The sequence below is a fragment of the Microcaecilia unicolor genome, chromosome 1, assembly GCF_901765095.1.
Source record: "Microcaecilia unicolor chromosome 1, aMicUni1.1, whole genome shotgun sequence".
In the NCBI taxonomy this organism is placed as follows: Eukaryota; Metazoa; Chordata; class Amphibia; order Gymnophiona; family Siphonopidae; genus Microcaecilia; species Microcaecilia unicolor.
In genome coordinates, this window is record NC_044031.1 from 227280045 (window position 1) to 227299999 (window position 19955).

At 42.4% G+C, this 19955-nt stretch overlaps 1 protein-coding gene across 4 annotated transcripts in view; it reads left to right on the forward strand.

Annotated features, from left to right (window-relative positions):
- FHOD3 (formin homology 2 domain containing 3) overlaps positions 1-19955 on the forward strand; it is a 942952-nt gene that overhangs the window by 828509 nt on the left and 94488 nt on the right. For all 4 annotated transcript variants that reach the window (XM_030204545.1, XM_030204553.1, XM_030204563.1 and 1 more), the window contains one exon: positions 9563-9721. In XM_030204545.1, coding sequence (XP_030060405.1) covers positions 9563-9721 — 159 coding nt within the window. The remainder of the gene's footprint in view (positions 1-9562; positions 9722-19955) is intronic.

The following is a 19955-nucleotide window of genomic DNA, read 5'->3' on the forward strand; positions in this document are numbered from 1 at the left end:
CTTGGCAAGAGGTCACTGATAACGTGTGTGGGGGCAACAAAATCTGCCATGATTACTGCTCTAGTGCCGCTTGAATTGGTCTTGTCCACACATACAAATTGACTCTTCAGTTTTAAGTCACACGGTGAAGGGAAGAACTCTGGTACAAGTTTTCCTATACAATGCAGCAGATGGCGTAGGATGGTGGTGGTTACTGCGGCAGCTCCAGGAGGCGGGGGGGGGGAGTAGTGGCAGTGATGGCTCCAGAGGGGGCTTCAATTTCAGTTTGCAAGGAGCTTTGTAAGAGATTCAGGGGTCCTTTTACAAAGGCATGCTGAAAAATGGCTTGCGGTAGTGTAGGCGCGGGTTTTGGGCGTGCGTCGATCCATCTTTCAGCGCGCGCGCCTGTGAAAAAGACCTTTTTAAAATTTTTGCCAGATATGGACATTCAGCAAAATGAAAATTGCCACGCGTCCATTTTGGGTCTGAGACCTTACCGCCAGCCATTGACCTAGCAGTAAAGACTCACGCGGTAACCGTGCGGTAATGACCTACGCACCAAATGCCACTTGGCGCGTGTCCGTTACGTGCACCCAAAAATAAAAAATATTTTTCAAACGCACACCAAAAATAAAATTACCGCAAGAGCCACTCGGTAGTCAGAGAGTAACTTCATTTTGGTGTGTGTTGTGCACGTGTAGAGCCGGCTTACGCAGCGTAGTAAAGGATCCGTCAGTCTGTTACTGAATTCTGACTGTACTAAATATAATCTCTCCGAGAAATTCCCTGGAATCAGAACATGAACCACTGTTAATAATAATCTCAGTTTAAATATGGGTGCAAATTCCGAATAATTCTTAATTGCCCAAAACAGTCTCACACCAGATTTCCAATCTGTGTCTGCATATTAAAAGCCAAATCCTTAATTAATCTAACTGTCTTTACCTCAGGCTGTTCTAGTAACAACTGGCCCTTAAATCTTAACTCAGGATGGGGTAAATTCATATGATGTGAATGGATCCATTAATCCTCTGTCTTCTGTGGCTTCAACAGCATCCTATTCTTTCCCATCAAAATAAAATCCTCTTTTAAACGTTTCTAACTAAAGCAGCTCCCTCTGTCTTCAGTGGATGCATGAATACTAACCTTATAATTTCTAATAATCACTTACAGTGTGTATTACAGTAAAATGTTTAACTTGAAAGCGTTAAAGTCAAGAAGAGTCAAAGATTTTTTTGGATCTAAACACTTCTAGAGATGAAGCACAATACAGCAAATCAGGAAGGCTGTCCCAGGCATGTGGTCAGGTTAATTAATTTATAGTAATATCCTTAGCAAATGAAATGAAAGGAATAATGAAGTTATGAAAGCTAGAAGGAAATGGAAGATGTTAATACCTGAAAACTATAGGCAAAGTCTCTCCAACATGCAATTGGGGAATTCAGCTTTTTGTGCCGTATATACAAGTAAGCAGTGAGAACTGGAGGCCACATAGTACAGTGTTCATCAAACTTTCTGTGGTCGCAGCAGTGGCATAGCCAAGGGTGGGCTTGGGTGGGCCTTTGAGCTCAGGCCCACCAGTAGCAGCACACCTATGATGTGGCCGGCAGAGATTCCCAAGCTGAAAACTCCCAACAACTGTCCCTCCTGCATACCTTATAAATAGCAGATCTTCACCTGCAGGAAGCAGCGACTGATACATACTGCTTACACCAGCCCCACAGCCTTCCCTCTGACGTATTCCCGCCTATGCAGAAACAGGAAGCTGCATCAGTGGGAAGGATGTGGGGCCTACATGAGTAGTGTGTATTAGTTGATCCTCACTGAGAATCTGAAATTTAAAAGGTGTGCAGGAGAGGAGGGATATTTGAGAGACCATATGGCATGCAGGTGAGAGGAGAGACCAAATCACCTATGGGATGGGGTGGGGTTCTTCTGCCCACCCATCTTGGGCCCAGGCCCACCCAAAATTGGGTGTCTGGCTACGCCCCTGGGTCGCAGCCCCATTATCTTGGCTACAGAAAATACCTGACCCCTGTAGGTGCAGACCAATGATGTTTCCACACACAACAAGCCTAGGTTACGACCCCAAATGCAGGTTTTGTGACCCCATTTGGATTTGCAACCCACAGTTTGGGATGTCCTTGCATAGGAGAATTTGAAAAAAAAGCCACTTTAATTCAAAAAAGTTGATTTTTTTTAATGCATCGTTCCAGCTGCTCTACTCTCTGCTTTTAATTTAAATGGGCAATGAGAGCTCCATAGAGAAAAAATAAAGCTGCTGTTAGTATCATAATATAGTATAGTATGTGATACATTATGGTTTTAGGTCAAGGGTAGCTTGATTCTATAAACTGATAATTACGGTGTACCTATTAAACCATAGGGTTATCCTCAAACACTGTTTTGGCAATAATTTATTACTTCCCATAGCAGACAATGACCTAGTTCTGATCTCATGAGTGACTGTAAAACATACAGTAAGTTAATGTAAGGCAGATGTAAGTCTAGAAGAGAAGTTAAACAAATGATTTGTGTGACACCTGTTGGTGGGAATAGAACTAAGTCATAGGTTTTTCTTAGCAAATTGACTTTAGGGTGTAGTAAGCCATGTGTTGAATTGGAGAAGACATATCTAACCACCAATGCAATCCTATCAGTTCATCCTCTTCATAAAATTAAAGTTGTTTCAAATGCATCTTTCTTTTTAACATGAGAAATAGAATTGCTCTCTGGCTTCACATTCCAATCCTTCACGGCCAAAACTTTCAGATGTCGTTAAGTAGGAAAGAGAAAATGGTCATTTTAGAAGGGTTGTGTGATATTTGCATGTGTAATGACATATACATATAGATTCCAAATTTACGATGCCCCAGTTTATGTGTGTAGATGGTACAAGACAACTGCCCCCTTCAACCATGAATGGACCCCAAATGGCACCCTCCACCTTAAAAAAAAAAAAAAAATATATATATATATATATACAGGTGATCTCTTGCTTTTTATAAACCTTTTGTTGTTGTTGTTGTTGTTGTTGTTGTTGTTACCAGTACATATGCTGGCAAATTTATGTTTCCTAGATTCATTGTCCTCATTCAGCACAGCCTTTGTGAAACACTCAGGGGTACTTTTACTAAGAACATAAGAGTAGCCATACTGGGTCAGACCAATGGTCCATCTAGCCCAGTATCCTGTTTTCCAAACAGTGACCAAGCCAGGTCACAAGTACCTGGCAGAAACCCAATTAGCAGCAACATTCCATGCTACCAATCCCGGGGCAAGCAGTTGCATCCCATGTCTGCCTCAATAGCAGACTATGGACTTTTCCTCCAGGAATTTGTCCAAACCTTTTTTAAACCCAGATACGCTAACCGCTGTTACCACCCCCTCCTGCAAAGAGTTCCAGAGTTTAACTATTCGTTGAGTGAAAAAAGATTTCCTCTTATTTGTTTTAAAATTATTTCCCTGTAACTTCCTTGAGTGTCCCCTAGTCTTTGTACTTTTGGAACAAGTAAAAAATCTATTTACTTCTACTCATTCTACATCACTCAGGATTTTGTAGACCTCAATCATATCTCCTCTCATCCATCTCTTTTCCAAGCTGAAGAGCCCTAACTTCTTTAACCTTTCCTCATACAAGAGGAGTTCCATCCCCTTTATCATTTTAGTTGCTCTTCTTTGAACCTTTTCTAATTCTGCTATATCTTTTTTGAGATACGGCGACCAGAACGGAACACAATACTCAAGGTGCGGCTGCACCATGGAGCGATACAAAGGCATTTTAGTATTTTCGGTCTTATTTACCATCCCTTTCCTAATAATTCCTCGCATCCTGTTTGCTTTATTGGTCGCCGCTGCACACTGAGCAGAAGATTTCCTTGTATTATCTACAGCGACACCCAAATCTTTTTCTTGAGAACTGACACCCAAGGTGGAGCCTAGCATCAGGTAATTATGATTCAGATTATTCTTTCCAGTGTGTATCACCTTGCATTTGTCCACATTAAATTTAGTTTGCCATTTGGAAGCATAGTCTTCCAATTTCCTAAGGTCTTCCTGCAATATTTCACTGTCTGCAAGTGTTTTGTATCATCTGCAAATTTGATCACCTCAATTGTCGTTCCGATTTCCATATAATTTATAAATATGTTAAATAGTACCAGTCCTAGTACAGATCCCTGCGGCACTCCACAGTTTGCTCTCCTCCATTAAGAGAAATGACCATTTAACACTACCCTCTGTTGTCTGTTCAATAACCAATTCCTAATCCACACCAGAACCTTGCCACCTATCCTATGATTCTTTATTTTTCTCAGGAGTCTCTCATGAGGAACTTTATCAAAAGCTTTCTGAAAATCTAGATACACTACATCAACCGGCTCACCTTTTCCACATGTTTATTCACGCCTTCAAAAAAATTAAGGTAAAAAGTGGCCATAGCGTACCCTCACATAGGTCTTTCCACACACTAAGGCCATTTTTACCACAGCTGGAAAATGGCCAGTTTTCCTATTTTTTAAATTAATAGCTGTGTGTTAATTTTGCCATTAATGCATGAACACTTACTGCGTAGAAATGTAGATGCACTAACTGATTAGCACAGAAAAACCCACTCTCTGCCCCCAGATACGCCCCTTCCCCAGAAAATTTGTGTGTGCAGATTCAAAATTTACCACAAAACACCTGAGCATCTCCCGTGGTAAGCCATTTTAACCCGCAGTAGGCACGTTCTAGAGCTTATCACACCTTAATAAAAGGACCTCTCAGGGAACTGGGAAAATCCTGACCTGGATATCCTAATTTCTACCTAGACATCCTGTGAAAAATGGGCCTTGCATACTGAGAACAGTGGTCAGAGTAGATATATTTTACCGTTACTATAAAATTCCACTAGTAAAGATTCAGCAATATTTGCAAAAATGTAGCAAAAGCTATCAACCATGATCCTCCTGAATCACCATCTCCAACATATCGGGAAAGTTTTCAAAGCCTTAGGGGTCTGTATGAACAGTAAAGCACACAGAGTAAATTATTTGAATTAAGAAAAGAGGACCGATGAAAAAGTGGCATGTGAAACATGATGGTAATAGTTTGATAACCACATGCGGCGTGGCTGAGGCCCGTGAAAACTTTCTGTAATATTAAGGGCCTTGTTTACTAAGATACACTAGCATTTTAAGCGAATGCATAAAATTAGCGCGTGCATATATTAGCACTGCTTAGTAAACAAAGCCCTAAATGTGTTTCCATATGTAGAGTGGCGAAAGAAGTATTTTGTTAATGGGCAGTTTATTTTCCCCATAATGTCCAGTGTGTTTAAGTCCCACAGTAGTTGATCAAATGGAGATGAGAAGGACCAGTTGCAGACATGGACTTCTGAATACAATTATGAATTTGTACACTCTAGCGATATAGACAAATTATTGGAACATTGAAGATTGTTCTTTTCCCAGTAGACAAATTCAACTTTAAGATATCCTTCCCTCCCCTACTGAGTTATTCAACTCTGGCACTCATCATATATGATAGGAATATGGTATAAAATAAAATCTCCTTGATATTCAGTGCTATTTAACTGGTCAAAATGGCTGCTAACCAGTTAAACAACACTTAACCGGCTATCCGCTGACATTCAGCAGGGGATAACTGGTTATCCCCCACTGAATATTCCCGGTTAGCGGCTAGCGGCTAGCCGATTATATCGACCGATATAACCAGCTATCCGCCAATTTTTAAACCAGGTTTTTTGGCCATATTTGACTTAGCCAGTTACCTTTAAACCAGGGGCATAGCTATGTGGGGGCATGGGCCCCCACAGATTTAGTCCTGGCCCCCTCCACTTTCAACCCCCCCCCCCCCCCCCGTGCCGTCGCCGCAAGGTACCTTTGCTGGCGTTAGGGCGGCGACAGGGGGAGGCGGGCTAAAATGTGCCCCCCCATTTTGGGCTCTGGACCCCCCTCCCGCCAAGGTCTGGCTACACCCCTGCTTTAAACTGGCCAAAAATAAACCGGATATTCATTGCCGGTCACTGGAAACAGCCCATCATTGAATATCCAGGCTTAGAACTGACCATGAGAGTTAGCCAGTGTAACTCCTATGGTCTGAATATCAGCCCCCAATATGTATACTTGATCCTGATCTGTCTTTGCCATTTTCAGGATGCATACTGTAGAAGTCTGCCCTGCACTAGCCTGACTTCCCAGCTATTGGAGTTGTTGTCAAATCTCACTCCAGCCCATCCTGATCTGTCTTGCCATATATGGGACAGGGACCATATGAGTCTGCTCTGCACTACTCTTAGTTCCCCACTGCTGGAGTTGCCATCAAAGCACTACTCTTACCCGTCATAACACATCAACAGCCATGAGATAATTTACTGTGTTCTTTTTATGTATCCCATGCATTTTTGAATTCTGACACTGTTTTAGGGGTCACTAAGATCCCTCTGTGGCGGCTGCCCCTAGGCTACGGAGGCACACTCTTGCAAATGGTGTTCAACACCTAGCTTCATGTTTTGCACCAATCTCTTCCTGGAGCCCACTCAGAAGGGTGTTGTCCTCGCCACCTCCCTCTCAAGCTATGCCATTAGGACAGGGCTCTGGCGTACTGGTGCAGGGGTCTCGCTATGTCACTGCTTTCCACACCCAGGGTTTTAGCCTCAATGAGCCCAGTAGAAGCAGAGAAAGACTAGTTGTGCGGCCCAGTATTGCTTCCTGGTCGTTTGTCTAACATCAAGTGTAGTGTAGGGTTTAGACTGCATTTTGTCTAATTTTTTCTTGATATGGCTTCATTGGATCTGTTAAGATCACAATAGATTGCTTGATATGGATTTAGATTAGTGTAGTATAGGGTTCAGGCTGCATTTTGTCTAATTTTTCCTTGATATTCAATTCAATTCTTGTATACCGCTAATATCATTTTTTTCAGGGTTCAGTGCAGTTTACATTCTAGGTGAGACAAAAACAGATAGTGTTAGTGTGAGGTATGAGAAACATTAAAGACCATTGGTGTAACACATGAGACTAAAAACATTAAAGGAATGGATAATGGATGATACTAGGAAGTAGAAGTCATGATGGATTATTATGAAGCAGTCTTTGGGAAGAGAAAAGTTTTTAGCCTCTTCCTGAAGTTGTGGTAGCTGTGTTCTTGATAGGATCTGTTAAGTTCCCCAAAAATTGCTTGATATGGATTTAGATTAGTGTAGTGTTCAGGCTACATTCTGTCTAATGTTTTCTTAACATGGCTTGATTGGATCTGTTAAGATCGGAATAGATTACTTGATATGGATTTAGGTTAGTGTAGTTATTAATTAAAAAAAAATCTGTTCTTATCAGTTTAATATCTGATACAGCCTCTGTGTGAGGGGATCAGGAGCTTGGTTCATCCACTCTGGGCATTGATCCAACATTGCAGTGCCTCTGGGAATGGTGCTGCTTCCTCCAAGGAGATAAGATGGATACAAGACAGAGTCAGCTTTCTTTGAACATGTGTGTAAGGGGTTTTCTGTCTCTGAAGTGCTCTCGAGCATTATTATCTCAGGTGTTTATATAGAGGTGGGCTCCCAGCCCCCACCCCAAATTCTTTTTCTCTGTCCAGATGAGTGCAGTCTTTTGTCTTTTGATGTGTTTTCCATGATAAACGATAAATAGGATTATTCTCTCTGCCGTCACTGAAACGTTTTTTTTTTTCTGGTTCACCTGGTGAGCTGGGATTTGGATCTGTGACCCTCAGTTCTTGCAAATTGAGTCTTGTTTCTCCATAATGAACATAGTTTGAAGAAGAAGGAGAAGCAGAAGAAAAGAAAGAAATAAAGAAAGGCAGGGTGAAATATAGGGAAAATTTTGACTAATTCGGCTTTTTCCACTCCCTTTCCAGGGTCATTCAAGTCTTGCACTTCATGCCCTGGCCACTAACAGCACTATGCAGCACCTGCCCCTGGGCTACAGAGGTTTGCTTTTAACACGTTAAGAGTTATCCTGACACATAAACCATTATTAAAGTGGACTTAGGGAAATTGGAATCTCTTGGCACTGTGCTACTTCATGCCTCTAGTTCTGTTTCGTTAGCATTTGCATTTCATTCTTGTTGCCAAATGTATTTTTCTGTATTGAGAGTTTCAATAAACCACTTTTACAAATTAAAACAAAAAAAAGTGGACTTGGGGAAAATCCACTGCTTATTCCTATGATAAACAGTATGAAATCAATTTTATTCTTTTGGGATCCTGCCAGGTACTTGTGACCTGAATTGGTCACTGTTAGAAACAGGATATTGGGCTAGAGGGATCTTCAGTCTGTCAAGTATGGCAATTTTTATGTGCTTATATGCAGGGCTTTTTTGAGGGGGTACTTGGGTGTACTGAGTACCGGCACCTTTTCCATTGTCTGCTAAAATTGAGCCATGGACCCCAAGTTTTAATGAAAGAGCTCAGGCTCTACACACCAATTCTGCCTTGTCAGATTCTGTGACTGGTTGCAAGGGACCTGGCTATTGTGGGGTGGGTCCCTCAGCGATTAACCCGCCCCTGAAGGGTGGCCTAGCATTTGAGTACCAGCACCTTTTGTACTAGAAAAAAATACACTGCTTATATGTGTTGCCACAGTTAACACCACCTGAACAGATACAGCTAACTGCTCAGGTTGGCTGTAGTGCAATCAGCGTGTAGTAATGACATTTCCTCATTTTCTCTGTGTTCAGAGAATGAGAAACTGCAGGGAATACCCCCAACAGTTTAGTGCAGATGTTTTCAGTTCAGGTGCGTATTAAACAGGACTTCTGGTGTTTTCTTCTATACGTGACTGAGTCAGAAGTCATACTGTAGACACCACTGTGTCTGTCTTGCACTAGGTGCAATCAATAAGGTGGGTCGCTTGCTGGTTTTTCTGCTTTTCTTGGTAATCAGAGCTGGTGCAAGGGTGTTAGGCAATCTAGGCAGAGGCGTAGCTAGGTGGATCATCAGGGGAGTGACCACTCCCTCAAATGGACTTACCATGGCACTAGCCCCTATTTTTCACGCGATCTATAGTGTTTATAATATGCGCCAACACCATCAGCAGTCCACTCTCCACTCCCCCCGTGCCCTCAACCTGGCTACACTTCTGACTGTGGGTGAATCTTTAGATTTGCCCCCTTCTCAATGAACTTATAGACCCCCCAGAACCCCCCCCCCATAATATTTTGATAATAAAACTTACAAGAGTAAATGGATTATTTGAAAATGACCCATTCTTCTTGCAGACAAAAATATGTGCTGATGGTTCTTTGAGATATCTGGCTGTCAGGATCCCTCCCCCCAGCAAATACTGCTCTAGGCAACCACCTAGTCTGCCTGACGGTGGGACTGGCCCTGCTTGGTACCACCTACAGTACCAGCAGTAAAGGAACGTCAGTGCCTACAAAGCAACATCTGAACCCTTTCTACTTGTTAATGGTCAACAATAAAATGTATGTGTCGATTAATACGCAGTGTCACACAGTTGTCTGTATTTGTTTACATATACATTAAAAAAAACCTTCTTGCTTCATGATAGTATATGATCGCTGATGAAAGAATTGCTTTTATTTTATTTTATGCATAAAGAAAACTGCTGCAGATGGAAAGAGGCAAGAAATTATCGTGCTGGATTCCAAACGAAGCAATGCAATTAACATTGGCTTGACGGTGTTACCGCCACCAAGGACTATCAAGACTGCCATTTTGAATTTTGACGAATATGCCTTAAATAAAGAAGGGATAGAGGTAAGGAATGATAACATTGTACATAATCATATTTGGTTGTAACAGCTGCTTTGTAAAATGATGTGAACTGTTTTGGTTTTTGCAAGTTGTCTTGGTAACAAAGAAAAAAAGAACATTTTTCTGGTGGCTTTCTGCCAACAGCTGGTTTTCTGGACGGCTGTGCTTGGATTCAGTGGTATGTAGTGACTTAATAGTGACTTAAGTCATTTTTGGGCACAGTTTTATAAAAAGGCATCTACAATTAGACACCCAGGAGGCACACAGTAGGGACCTAACCTATAAAGCAGGGGTCCTCAAATCCAGTCCACAACCCAGCCTGGTTTTCAGGATTTCCACAATGAATATGTTTGAGATCTGTTTGCCGTCAATGGAGACAGTGAGTGCAAACAGATCCCCCACGTATTCAATGTGAAAATCCTGAAAGCAAGGTTGGGTTCTGGACCTCGAGGACTAGATTTGAGGACCCCTGCACCTACTTTCCTTTGTAGCATGCATAACCGGATATTATCTTATACTAGGGATAGTGCATGTGTAAGGGTCCACCTCTAAAAAATGCGGCAGGGATGTGCATAACTTCCAGTATTCTGTAAGTTAAGCATGTAATTGAGAGCCATGCTTATGTCCAATCCATGCTCCATACCTGTGTATGCCCCCAATGAGTGGAGGAGTAGCCTAGTGGTTAGTGCAGCGGAGGGAACTGCAGCTCTTTGTGACTGTGGGCAAGTCACTTAACCCTCCGTTGCCCCAGGTACAAAATAAGTGCCTGTATATATGTAAACCGCTTTGAATGTAGTTGCAAAATGCCACAGAAAGGTGGTATATCAAGTCCCATTTCCCTTTCCCTGGAGTGGAGGAGTAGCCTAGTGGTTAGTGCAGTGGACTTTGATCCTGGTAGAACTGAGTTTGATTCCCACTGCAGCTCCTTGTGACTCTGGGAAAGTCACTTAACCCTCCATTGCCCCTGGTACAAAATAAGTACCTGAATATATATAAACCACTTTGAATGTATTTGCAAAAACCTCAGAAAGGCAGTATATCATTTCCCTTTCCCCATTGCAAATTAAGAGGTCCTTTTACTAAGGTGCGCTGAAAAATGGCTTGTGGTAGTGTAGGTGTGGGGTTTAGGTGCGCCGATCCATTTTTTAGCACATCTGTAAAAAAGGCCTTTTTAAAACTTTTTGCCAAAAATGGACGTACGGCAAAATCAAAATTGCTTCGCGTCCATTTTGGGTCTGTGACCTTACCACTAGCCATTGACCTAGCAGTAAAGTCTCACACAGTAACCAGAAGGTAATGACCTACACGCACCAAATGCCACCTGGCACGCGCCCAATAAGCGCGCCTAAAAATAAAAATGATTTTTCAGCCGCGCGTATCAGACACGTGCCAAAAATGAAATTACCACACGAGCCACGTGGTAACCGGGCAGTAACTCCATTTTGGCACATGTTGGGCACGCGTAGAAGCTTACACGGCTTAGTAAAAGGGCCCCTAAGAAGGTATTTGCAAAACAAATGCCATGCTAGCAGTTACAGATACAGGTGCACACAGATGCACATACATGCATTCTCAACATTTATGCATGTGATATACCTAGAAAAAGCAAAGTTCTTTCTCTGCAGTGACACCAGAATCCTAAAATGAATGACTGCAGCAGGAACTGAATCACAAGTCAGCTTGCCCAGAATTTCAGAATCTTCTAATCCACTGGCTTCCCCAAACCTGCCTTAAAGCTGAGCAAGTATCCCAAGATTCATTTGGACCACTATTTTGGCAAAATTCAGCAAGGAATGGTATCGGAACTCAAGGAATGGGGGAGGCAGGAGGGGATCAAAACTAGGTGGGTGGATTGGAGGGGACTCAGGAACTCTTGGCAGGGGACAGGACGGGTGTTTGGGCCTGCTGGGGGTCAGGAGGAGGAGACATTAGTTTGGGGTGGTGCACGACTGTGGCTTTTTGGTTTATCAGGGCTCTGGTTGGAGTGTGCAATACATGTATAGCTGATGCTGGAAACACTCTTCATTTACTGCGCAGGTATTTTACTTACCCTGTATTATATTTTGCAGTTAACACAGGGTAAATGCAAACAGTTACTGATCCTTCCAGAAAGGACCCTCTGGATGTCCTAGCTAGCTGGTCTAACTCCCACGTCTATCTTTTTGGACTTGAACATCCCTTCACCTTTGGCAATGAGGATTAAATGTCTTTTTTTTTAAAGCTCACCCAGCTCCTATGCAAAACATGCTCAGATCACACCTCCTTGCCGGATGCACGTTCTTCAGTTTTAGACATTCCTATCCTGGCTTTGTAAAATCAGGATTTGGACGTCCATGCAACATGGACATCTAAGTGCCAGTTTTTGAACATGTAAAACACGAATAGTGCTTTTAAAATAAGCACCAGAATCATTTATGTGGCTCCTGTTCATTTTAGGTAACAAAGCATTAAGCGGTCCTTTTACTAAACCACAGTAAAATCTGCAGTTACCACAACTTAACGAAAGATTTTCCCACACCGTGGTTACAAATTTTAATCGTGGCATCTAGTAGGGTTGTTCCTGCTATATTGTATTGCAGATCATGCATTAACATTCAGATTCTGTTCCTGGTTAATGCAGAATTATTAGGAAAGGGATAGTAAATAAGACCAAGAATATTATAATGCCTCTGTATCGCTCCATGGTGGAAACTCACCTTGAGTATTGAGTTCAGTTCTGGTCATTGTATCTCAAAAAAGATACAGCGGAATTAGAAAAGGTTCAAAGAAGAGCAACCAAAATGATAACGGGGATGGAACATAGGAGGAAAGGCTAAAGAGGATAGGGCTCTTCATCTTGGAAAAGTGATGGATGAGGGGAAATATGATTGAGGTCTATGAAATCCTGAGTGGTCTAGAACGAGTAGAAGTAATTGATTTTTCACTTTTTCCAAAAAGTACAAAGACCAGGGAACACTCAATGAAATTACATGGAAATACTTTTAAAACAAATAGGAAGAAATATTTTTTCACACAAAGGATGATTAAGCTCTGGAATTCACTGCCAGATGATGTGGTAATGGCGGTTAGCGTATCTGGGTTCAAAAAAGGTTTGGACAAGTTCCTGGAGGAAAAGTCCATAATCTGTTATTGAGATGGACATGGAGAAAGCCATTGCTTGCCTTGGGTTTGGTAGCATGGAATGTTGCTACTATTTGAGTTTCTGCCAGGTACTTGTGACCTGGATTGGCCACTGTTGGAAGCAGAATACGGGGTTAGATGGACCATTGGTCTGACCCAGTATGGCTATTTTTATGTTCTTTGTACTGCCTCCTATTTAGGAGGTGCTGTACATTAGACAGCATACGGTAACTGACAAATGCCTTCCATGCCCAGTCTTCACCCATTCCATGCCATCTGACACAAAAAGTACTTAACACCCGGTTTGCCACATTCTGTGAAAATACTGCAAAACCCCTTAACATAATTCTGTGCTAGCAGTTAACACCGTGTAAACTGGGTGTTAAGGACTAGATTCTATAAATGGCACTTAACGTTAGGCACAGTTTATAGAATTGTGCTTAGCGGTAGGAACTGTGACTACTTTTAGGCATGACAGTTTTCACCAATAGAACCCTGGTCTAAATCACTGTGCCTAAATTAGGGCAGGAACCATCCTAATTCTATAACTGTGTGTGTAAATTGAAGGAATGCCCCTGACCCTCCCATGGCCATAGCACCCATGCGTAAAATCCCGCGTCTAAGATTACACACGTAAATTTAAATTAATTCCTATTTGCACCAATAATTGCTTGTAGAGATCCCAATTCTCAGCATTAATTGTCTCATTCAATTAAATTGCATGTGCAAATGGAGCACACACCCAGATTTAAGTGCATGATTTATAGCGTCTTGTATAGAATTTGGGGATAAGTGCTTAACATGCTTTAGTAAAAGGGCCCTTAAATCAATTATGTATTTAGAATGAGTTTCTTCAGTGATTATGTTTTCATTAGCCATCAGAAAGACCCTTGGTAAGTGAGAGAGAGATGACAGGTGGTTATTATTTGAAAATAGATGGGGGGGAGGCTGTTAGAAACTGTGGGTGGGGTGGTATATTATTTTAAAGACAGTGACCTAGCTTGGAGCCCATGAACCTTGCTTAGCTGCAGCCAGGAGCTCAAAATTTGGAGCTCTTCACTAACCTGCAGTACCTCAGTGAATACCACTGGAAAACAATGCAGCCGTATGCTGTTTTACTGCAAGTTAGTAAGTAGGAGCCATAGACTGAAAGCTCTCTTCGGGACAGGGTTTGCTGTACCCAAATTATAACTTATCTTCAGTACAAGCATGAAAAGCAAGTAATTAAATTCAAAGTCCAAGTATGCCTGCATTTTCAATTTGAAAACGGAAGCTATTTGTCACGTCTGTGGTCGTGACCCCTCTCAGACTCACCTTATTTCCGGCGGTCAGCTTCTGAGCTGGCTTCTGTCTGTTCTTCCTGAGTTAGTTCTGTCTCTGTCTCTGTGTGCTGGCTGTTTCCAGCATGGCTCTGATTACTCCACTATACTGCACCTGTGTGTGTTGAGCCTCTCTGTGCTTCAGTATGCTTTCTGCCTGTGTTTTGGTTTGTGTTCCTCTTGCCCTCTGGTGGCCAGCCCTGGTGGCTGCATTGGATTGCCTGTGTGCTGTTTCCCGTTCCAGACTTCAGCCCAGTCCAGTCCGGATCTTCCAGCGTGCCAGACTTGCTTGGCTTGTTTGAGCCTGCACAGCACCCGTAGCTGCCTTGTGATTGCTGCAGCTGAATCTCAGCTGCTGCTGGGCTTATTAGCCATTTTGAAACTCTCTGCTTTGCCTTTGCATTGCCTAAGGCCAGTGGCGTAGGAAGGGGGGGCGGGAGGGGCGGTCCGCCCCGGGTGCACGCGCTCGGGGGGTGCTGGCCCCGCTGGTTCCCTGCTCTCTCTGCCCCGGAACAGGTTACTTCCTGTTCCGGGGCAGAGAGAGCAGGGAACCAGCAGGGCCGACGCAGCTCCGAGTGACGTGCACTCGGGGCGGATCGGCCCTCCCGCAGGTAAGAATGCGGTCCGGGGGGGTTTGTGCTCTGGGGGGTGCACTGCAGAGGGGGGGGGGGTCGCGCCGTGCTGCACCTGGGGGGGGGGGGGGTGCGCAGCGGCGACCCGCCCCGGGTGCCATTAGCCCTCGCTACGGCACTGCCTAAGGCCCTGGTATGTTGGGGGGGGGCTGGTGCACTTCTGCCTAGTCCAGTTGATAGTCTGTAACTCTTGCCTGATTCTAGTTTAGTCTTTGTGTAGCTTTGTGTTCTGTATTGCTTGTTTCCCAGTCTTGTTTCTTGTTTGTATGCCTTTGTCTAGTTCTAGGTTGTCTGTGTTTCTTGTTCAGTGGCTGCCTGGCAGCTTTCAGTTCTGTCTCTTGTCTATCTGTGGTTGTTCCCTGTTTCATTGCCTGCTTGAAGCTTTCAGTTCTGTCCCTTGTCTGTCTGAGAGTCCTAGTCTAGTATTCTGCCTAGCCTCCCTGTGATTCTAGTCCCTGTGTGTATCCTGCTTGTATCCAGTTCCGGCCTTGTCTGGCAAGTCCTGCCGGCCACCTGCACCCAGGGGCTCAACTCCTGGGGAAGGGTGGCCAGGTGCAGGTGAAGTCTAGCCATCCCTGTCAGAGTTCTGTCTTATCCCTGTGTGGGGTGGTTTTGCCTGCCACTGCCGCTCCTCGGCAGTGTCACAAGGGCTCACGAACCTAGTTCCTGCTTTTGGAAAACATGACACTCTTAGGGGCAAAAAAATACATGCAGTCTCTGAAAATTTTCCCAATTAATGTCAGAGCTTTAAAAGCACAAGCAGTGGTTGTGGAGAGAAGTTGACCTCTCTAGAGACTATTTTGCAGTGGCAAAGGCATCAGGAAAAATACAAAACGACATGGTTACGCAATTTCCAAACTCAAGGCAGAACTTCTTATTGTGAAATTTTCCCGGCAGAAAAATGACTGAAGCTAAATAGTTCTCTGTTTACCCTCCCCTCCCACGAATCAGAGTTCTGGCACTTTCAGGTTCCAGAATTCTTAGAGATTTTTTGTTTTGTTTTGTATTTTATTTTAGTTCTAGTAGTAGTTTTTTTTTCCCTACACGTTCCAAGAGCACAGGTATTAATAGTCATGATCTCATCTACTAGTTAACGAATCTGCCAAGAGCAACAGCCTCTGTAGCTATAGAAAGACTATCCTGTTGTCCTATAGAGTTGAATGTTCACTGCCAAGCCAAAGTATGGGTTCTGTTCCTGGGAAACAGAAAGAATGGGTTGCAGGTAAATATAGATACGATCTCAGGATGTAAAAGTCATGCTTATTAGGCATTGGGAAAGAGTAAGTCTGCCCTAATGTATGTGGAATATTCCTTTCCCTTGGAGTTTTCTGTCATCTGTCCCTTGCTTTCTAGGTTGGTGTATTCTCATGTTTATTGTCAGTGGGATTTTTAATTAAAAATACTAGGCATATGGGAACGCATATGTCTTCTGCATGAAACAAATGGTTTATATTTAGGTAAAGTGAAAAGCAAAAATAAAAGCATTCTATTTCTTTCTCAGGAAGGCTTAATTCAAAAAATTGCTGTATACTGCCTGAAGTGAATTCCTTCAAAACAGCAGTAAATAAAGCCTAAAAAATAAATAAAAGTGAGGAGAGAGTTTTTCTGCACTACAGCAAAAAAAAAAACCCCAAAACCAAAACACTGGATCACTCAATCGAGTTGAGAACAATTCTTGTGTCACACCATGTACATAAATACATAAGTATTGTCATACTGGGTCAGACCAAAGGTCCATCAAGCCCAGCATCCTGTTTCAACAGTGGCCAATTCAGGTCACAAATACCTGGCAAGATCCCCAAAAAACACAAAAACATTTTATACTGCTTATCCCAGAAATAGTGGATTTTCCCCAAGTCCAATTTAATAATGGTCTTTGGACTTTTCCTTTAGGAAGCTGTCCAAACCTTTTTTAAACTCTGCTAAGCTAACCACCTTTACCACATTCTCTGGCAATGAATTCTAGAGTTTAATTACACGTTGAGTGAAGAAAAGGTTTCTCCGATTTGTTTTAAGCGTACTACTTTGTAGCTTCATCACATGCCCCCTAGTCCTAGTATTTTTGGAAAGCGTAAACAGATGCTTCACGTCTACCTGTTCAACTCCACTCATTATTTTATAGACCTCTATCATATCTCCCCTCAGCCGTCTCTTCTCCAAGCTGAAGAGCCCTAGACGCTTCAGCCTTTCCTCATGAGGAAGTCGTCCCATCCCCTTTATCATTTTCGTCAACCTTCTCTGCACCTTTTCTAATTCCACTATATCTTTTTTGAGATGTGGCGTCCAGAATTGAACACAATATTTGAGGTGCGGTCGCACCATGGAGTGATACAAAGGCATTATAACGTTCTCATTTTTGTTTTCCATTCCTTTCCTAATAATACCATGGGGGAAAAATCTTTTATAAGATGATGGTATAGGCAAGGGAGGTAGATAGCTGGTAGTAGACAGTGGGTACATAAGTACATAAGTAATGCCATACTGGGAAAAGACCAAAGGCCCATCAAGCCCAGCATCCTGTCCCCGACAGCGGCCAATCCAGGTCAAGGGCACCTGGCAGCTTCCCAAATGTACAAACATTCTATACATGTTATTCACAAAATTGTGGATTTTTCCCAAGTCCATTTAGTAGCGGTCTATGGACTTGTCCTTTAGGAAACCGTCCAAACCCTTTTTAAACTCTGCCAAGCTAACCACCTTCACCACATTCTCCGGCAACGAATTCCAGAGTTTAATTACGCGTTGGGTGAAGAAAAAGTTTCTCCGATTTGTTTTAAATGTACTACACTGTAGTTTCATCGCATAGAAAAAAAAAACATCTTGATCTGTCTTCACCTCTTCTTTTTCATCAGCTGCCTTCCTCTGCAGCAAGCCAATGCTATCGGTATGAGACTGACTGTGCGGCATTCAGGTTCAGACCTTTGATGGTGGCTCACTGTGGAGGAAGGCTGTAATCGTGGACAGTAGAAGCAGGTCAGGTGGCCAATAAGTGTTCACAGATAATAACCTTTACATTTGACAGCAGTGCCAAATTTTTGACACTGACAGCCCACAAGCCATGGTTTATCCACCCCTGGTGTACAATATACCATAATACAGTAGAGAGGGGAAACTGGGCAGACTGAGCTGTGTCAAGGCATTTAACTCACTGGCACACCAATGCTCAGAACCAAACGCAAGTTCTAGAGGCGATTAATGCTGAACTATTGCCCGCATTAGTGAGCGCAGAATGCTCAAAGGCTGTAGCGCAGGGTACAATAAGCACACGAAAGATTAGCGCAAATAGCATGCTAATGCAGTCAAGCGGATGTTAATGAGGTTATTTTGTATTCTCTCCCAATGCTCAGTGCACAAAACAAAAGAAAAAAAAAATAAGGGAAAGGGAAATGGGACTTGATATACTGCTTTTCTGAGGTTTTTGCAACTACATTCAAAGCGGTTTACTTATATTCAGGTACTTATTTTGTACCAGGGGCAATGGAGGGTTAAGTGACTTTCCCAGAGTCACAAGGAGCTGCAGAGGGAATTGAACTCAGTTCACCAGGATCAAAGTCCACTGCACTAACCAGTAGGCTACTCCTCGTGTTTGAAGGAAGGATTTTTCATTATTCTTTCTTTAAAATCAGTCATTTTTTATATAATTTGGAAGCAGAACAAAGCCCATGCAAGCCCTTAAGCGCTGGTAGTGAGAGACCAATGTGTATGTGAGTCAGCTCTTTGAGCAGGGACTGTCTTTCTTCTATGTGTCTCCTGCTAAGAAACAGGATGTTTATATGAAGTATTGTTTAAGATGGATAAAAATCTTCGAGATACTTTGTCTCTTGATAGCAAGTTTACTTATGAAACATTTGAAAAGTTTAAGGAAAGTGACATGAAGATGGACTCTATACAGAAGGAATTAGAGAAATTTGGATCACAGGTTGTGTCTTGTCAGGCAGCAGTTGCTATAGCTGCTAAAGATAGTCTTATACTCCATATACAGATGGAAAATTTGGTTTGAGCACTTGTAAAAATTTCCTGTTACTCATTACTTGTCCCCGTTGGAACTCTTTAAAATGTATATGAAAGAAGTAGTGCAAATGGCTTTTGATATTGCTGGTATAAAATCTATATATTATTTGCCTAGAGCTACAAGATTAGTTAATCAGCAGGGTGAATTTGACGATCTAAATTATCCAGATAGTTTGGATTTTACAAAATTTCTAGAATCATCAAATAAGGCTATTGAGAAGTGTGCTGCCTTATTAGTGTCTTTTCTTTCTATTGACAAAAAGTTGGAAATCTTAAAAGCATACTTTAAAAAAATCTCCTCTTTTAAGGACAAAAGGTTCTAGTCTTTCTTGATGTATCTAGGCCAACGCAGTTCAGACATAAAGATTTCCTCTAGCTTAAGGCCAAGGTCTTGACTGCTGGTGGCAATTTCTTTTTGAAATTTCCTTGTAAATGCCTAGTTACATATGAAAGTAAGTCGTATATATTTTTGGATCCTTCTCATCTAGAAATTTTCCTAGCCTCTAAAGTGGTTGTATCTGAGAAATAATTTCATTGCTATTGTATTGGTTATTTAGGGTATATATTTTGTTTTTAGGTCTGCATTGGATGTGGCTCATTTTCTTATTTGATTCCTTAGGAAGGACTTCAGCTGGGTCTTGGGATGTGGGCTTTTTGCAGTATTGATGTGGGTTCTTGTTTTCTATTGTAAATTTTGTTTATTGCTTATGCACTTCCTATTTTGTTATGGATATAAATTCAATAAAGGCAAGTACAAAAAAAAGGAATTGGGAAATTAGTGTGTGGCCATAACAGGCAGATATGGAAAATCCATAATTTTACCACCACAGTAAAAATTGGCCTGGACGCATAGTAATCCCACACACCCACACTACGGCTGTTTGCTTTTTACTGCAGCTTAGTAAAAGGACCCATAAGTATGAATTCTATAATGGCAATTCAAAGTGGAACTGTTGTTATAAAATGCTAGAGCAAGTCTACAGTTTTACACCTAATGTCAGATGCGAGCACTTACACCATGTCAAAGGCTAGGGTAAGTGCTTGCGCATAACTATTGGAGTGGAGGAGTGGCCTAGTGGTTAAGGTGGTGGACTTTGATCCTGGGGGACTGAGGAACTGAGTTTGATTCCCACTTCAGGCACAGGCAGCTCCTTG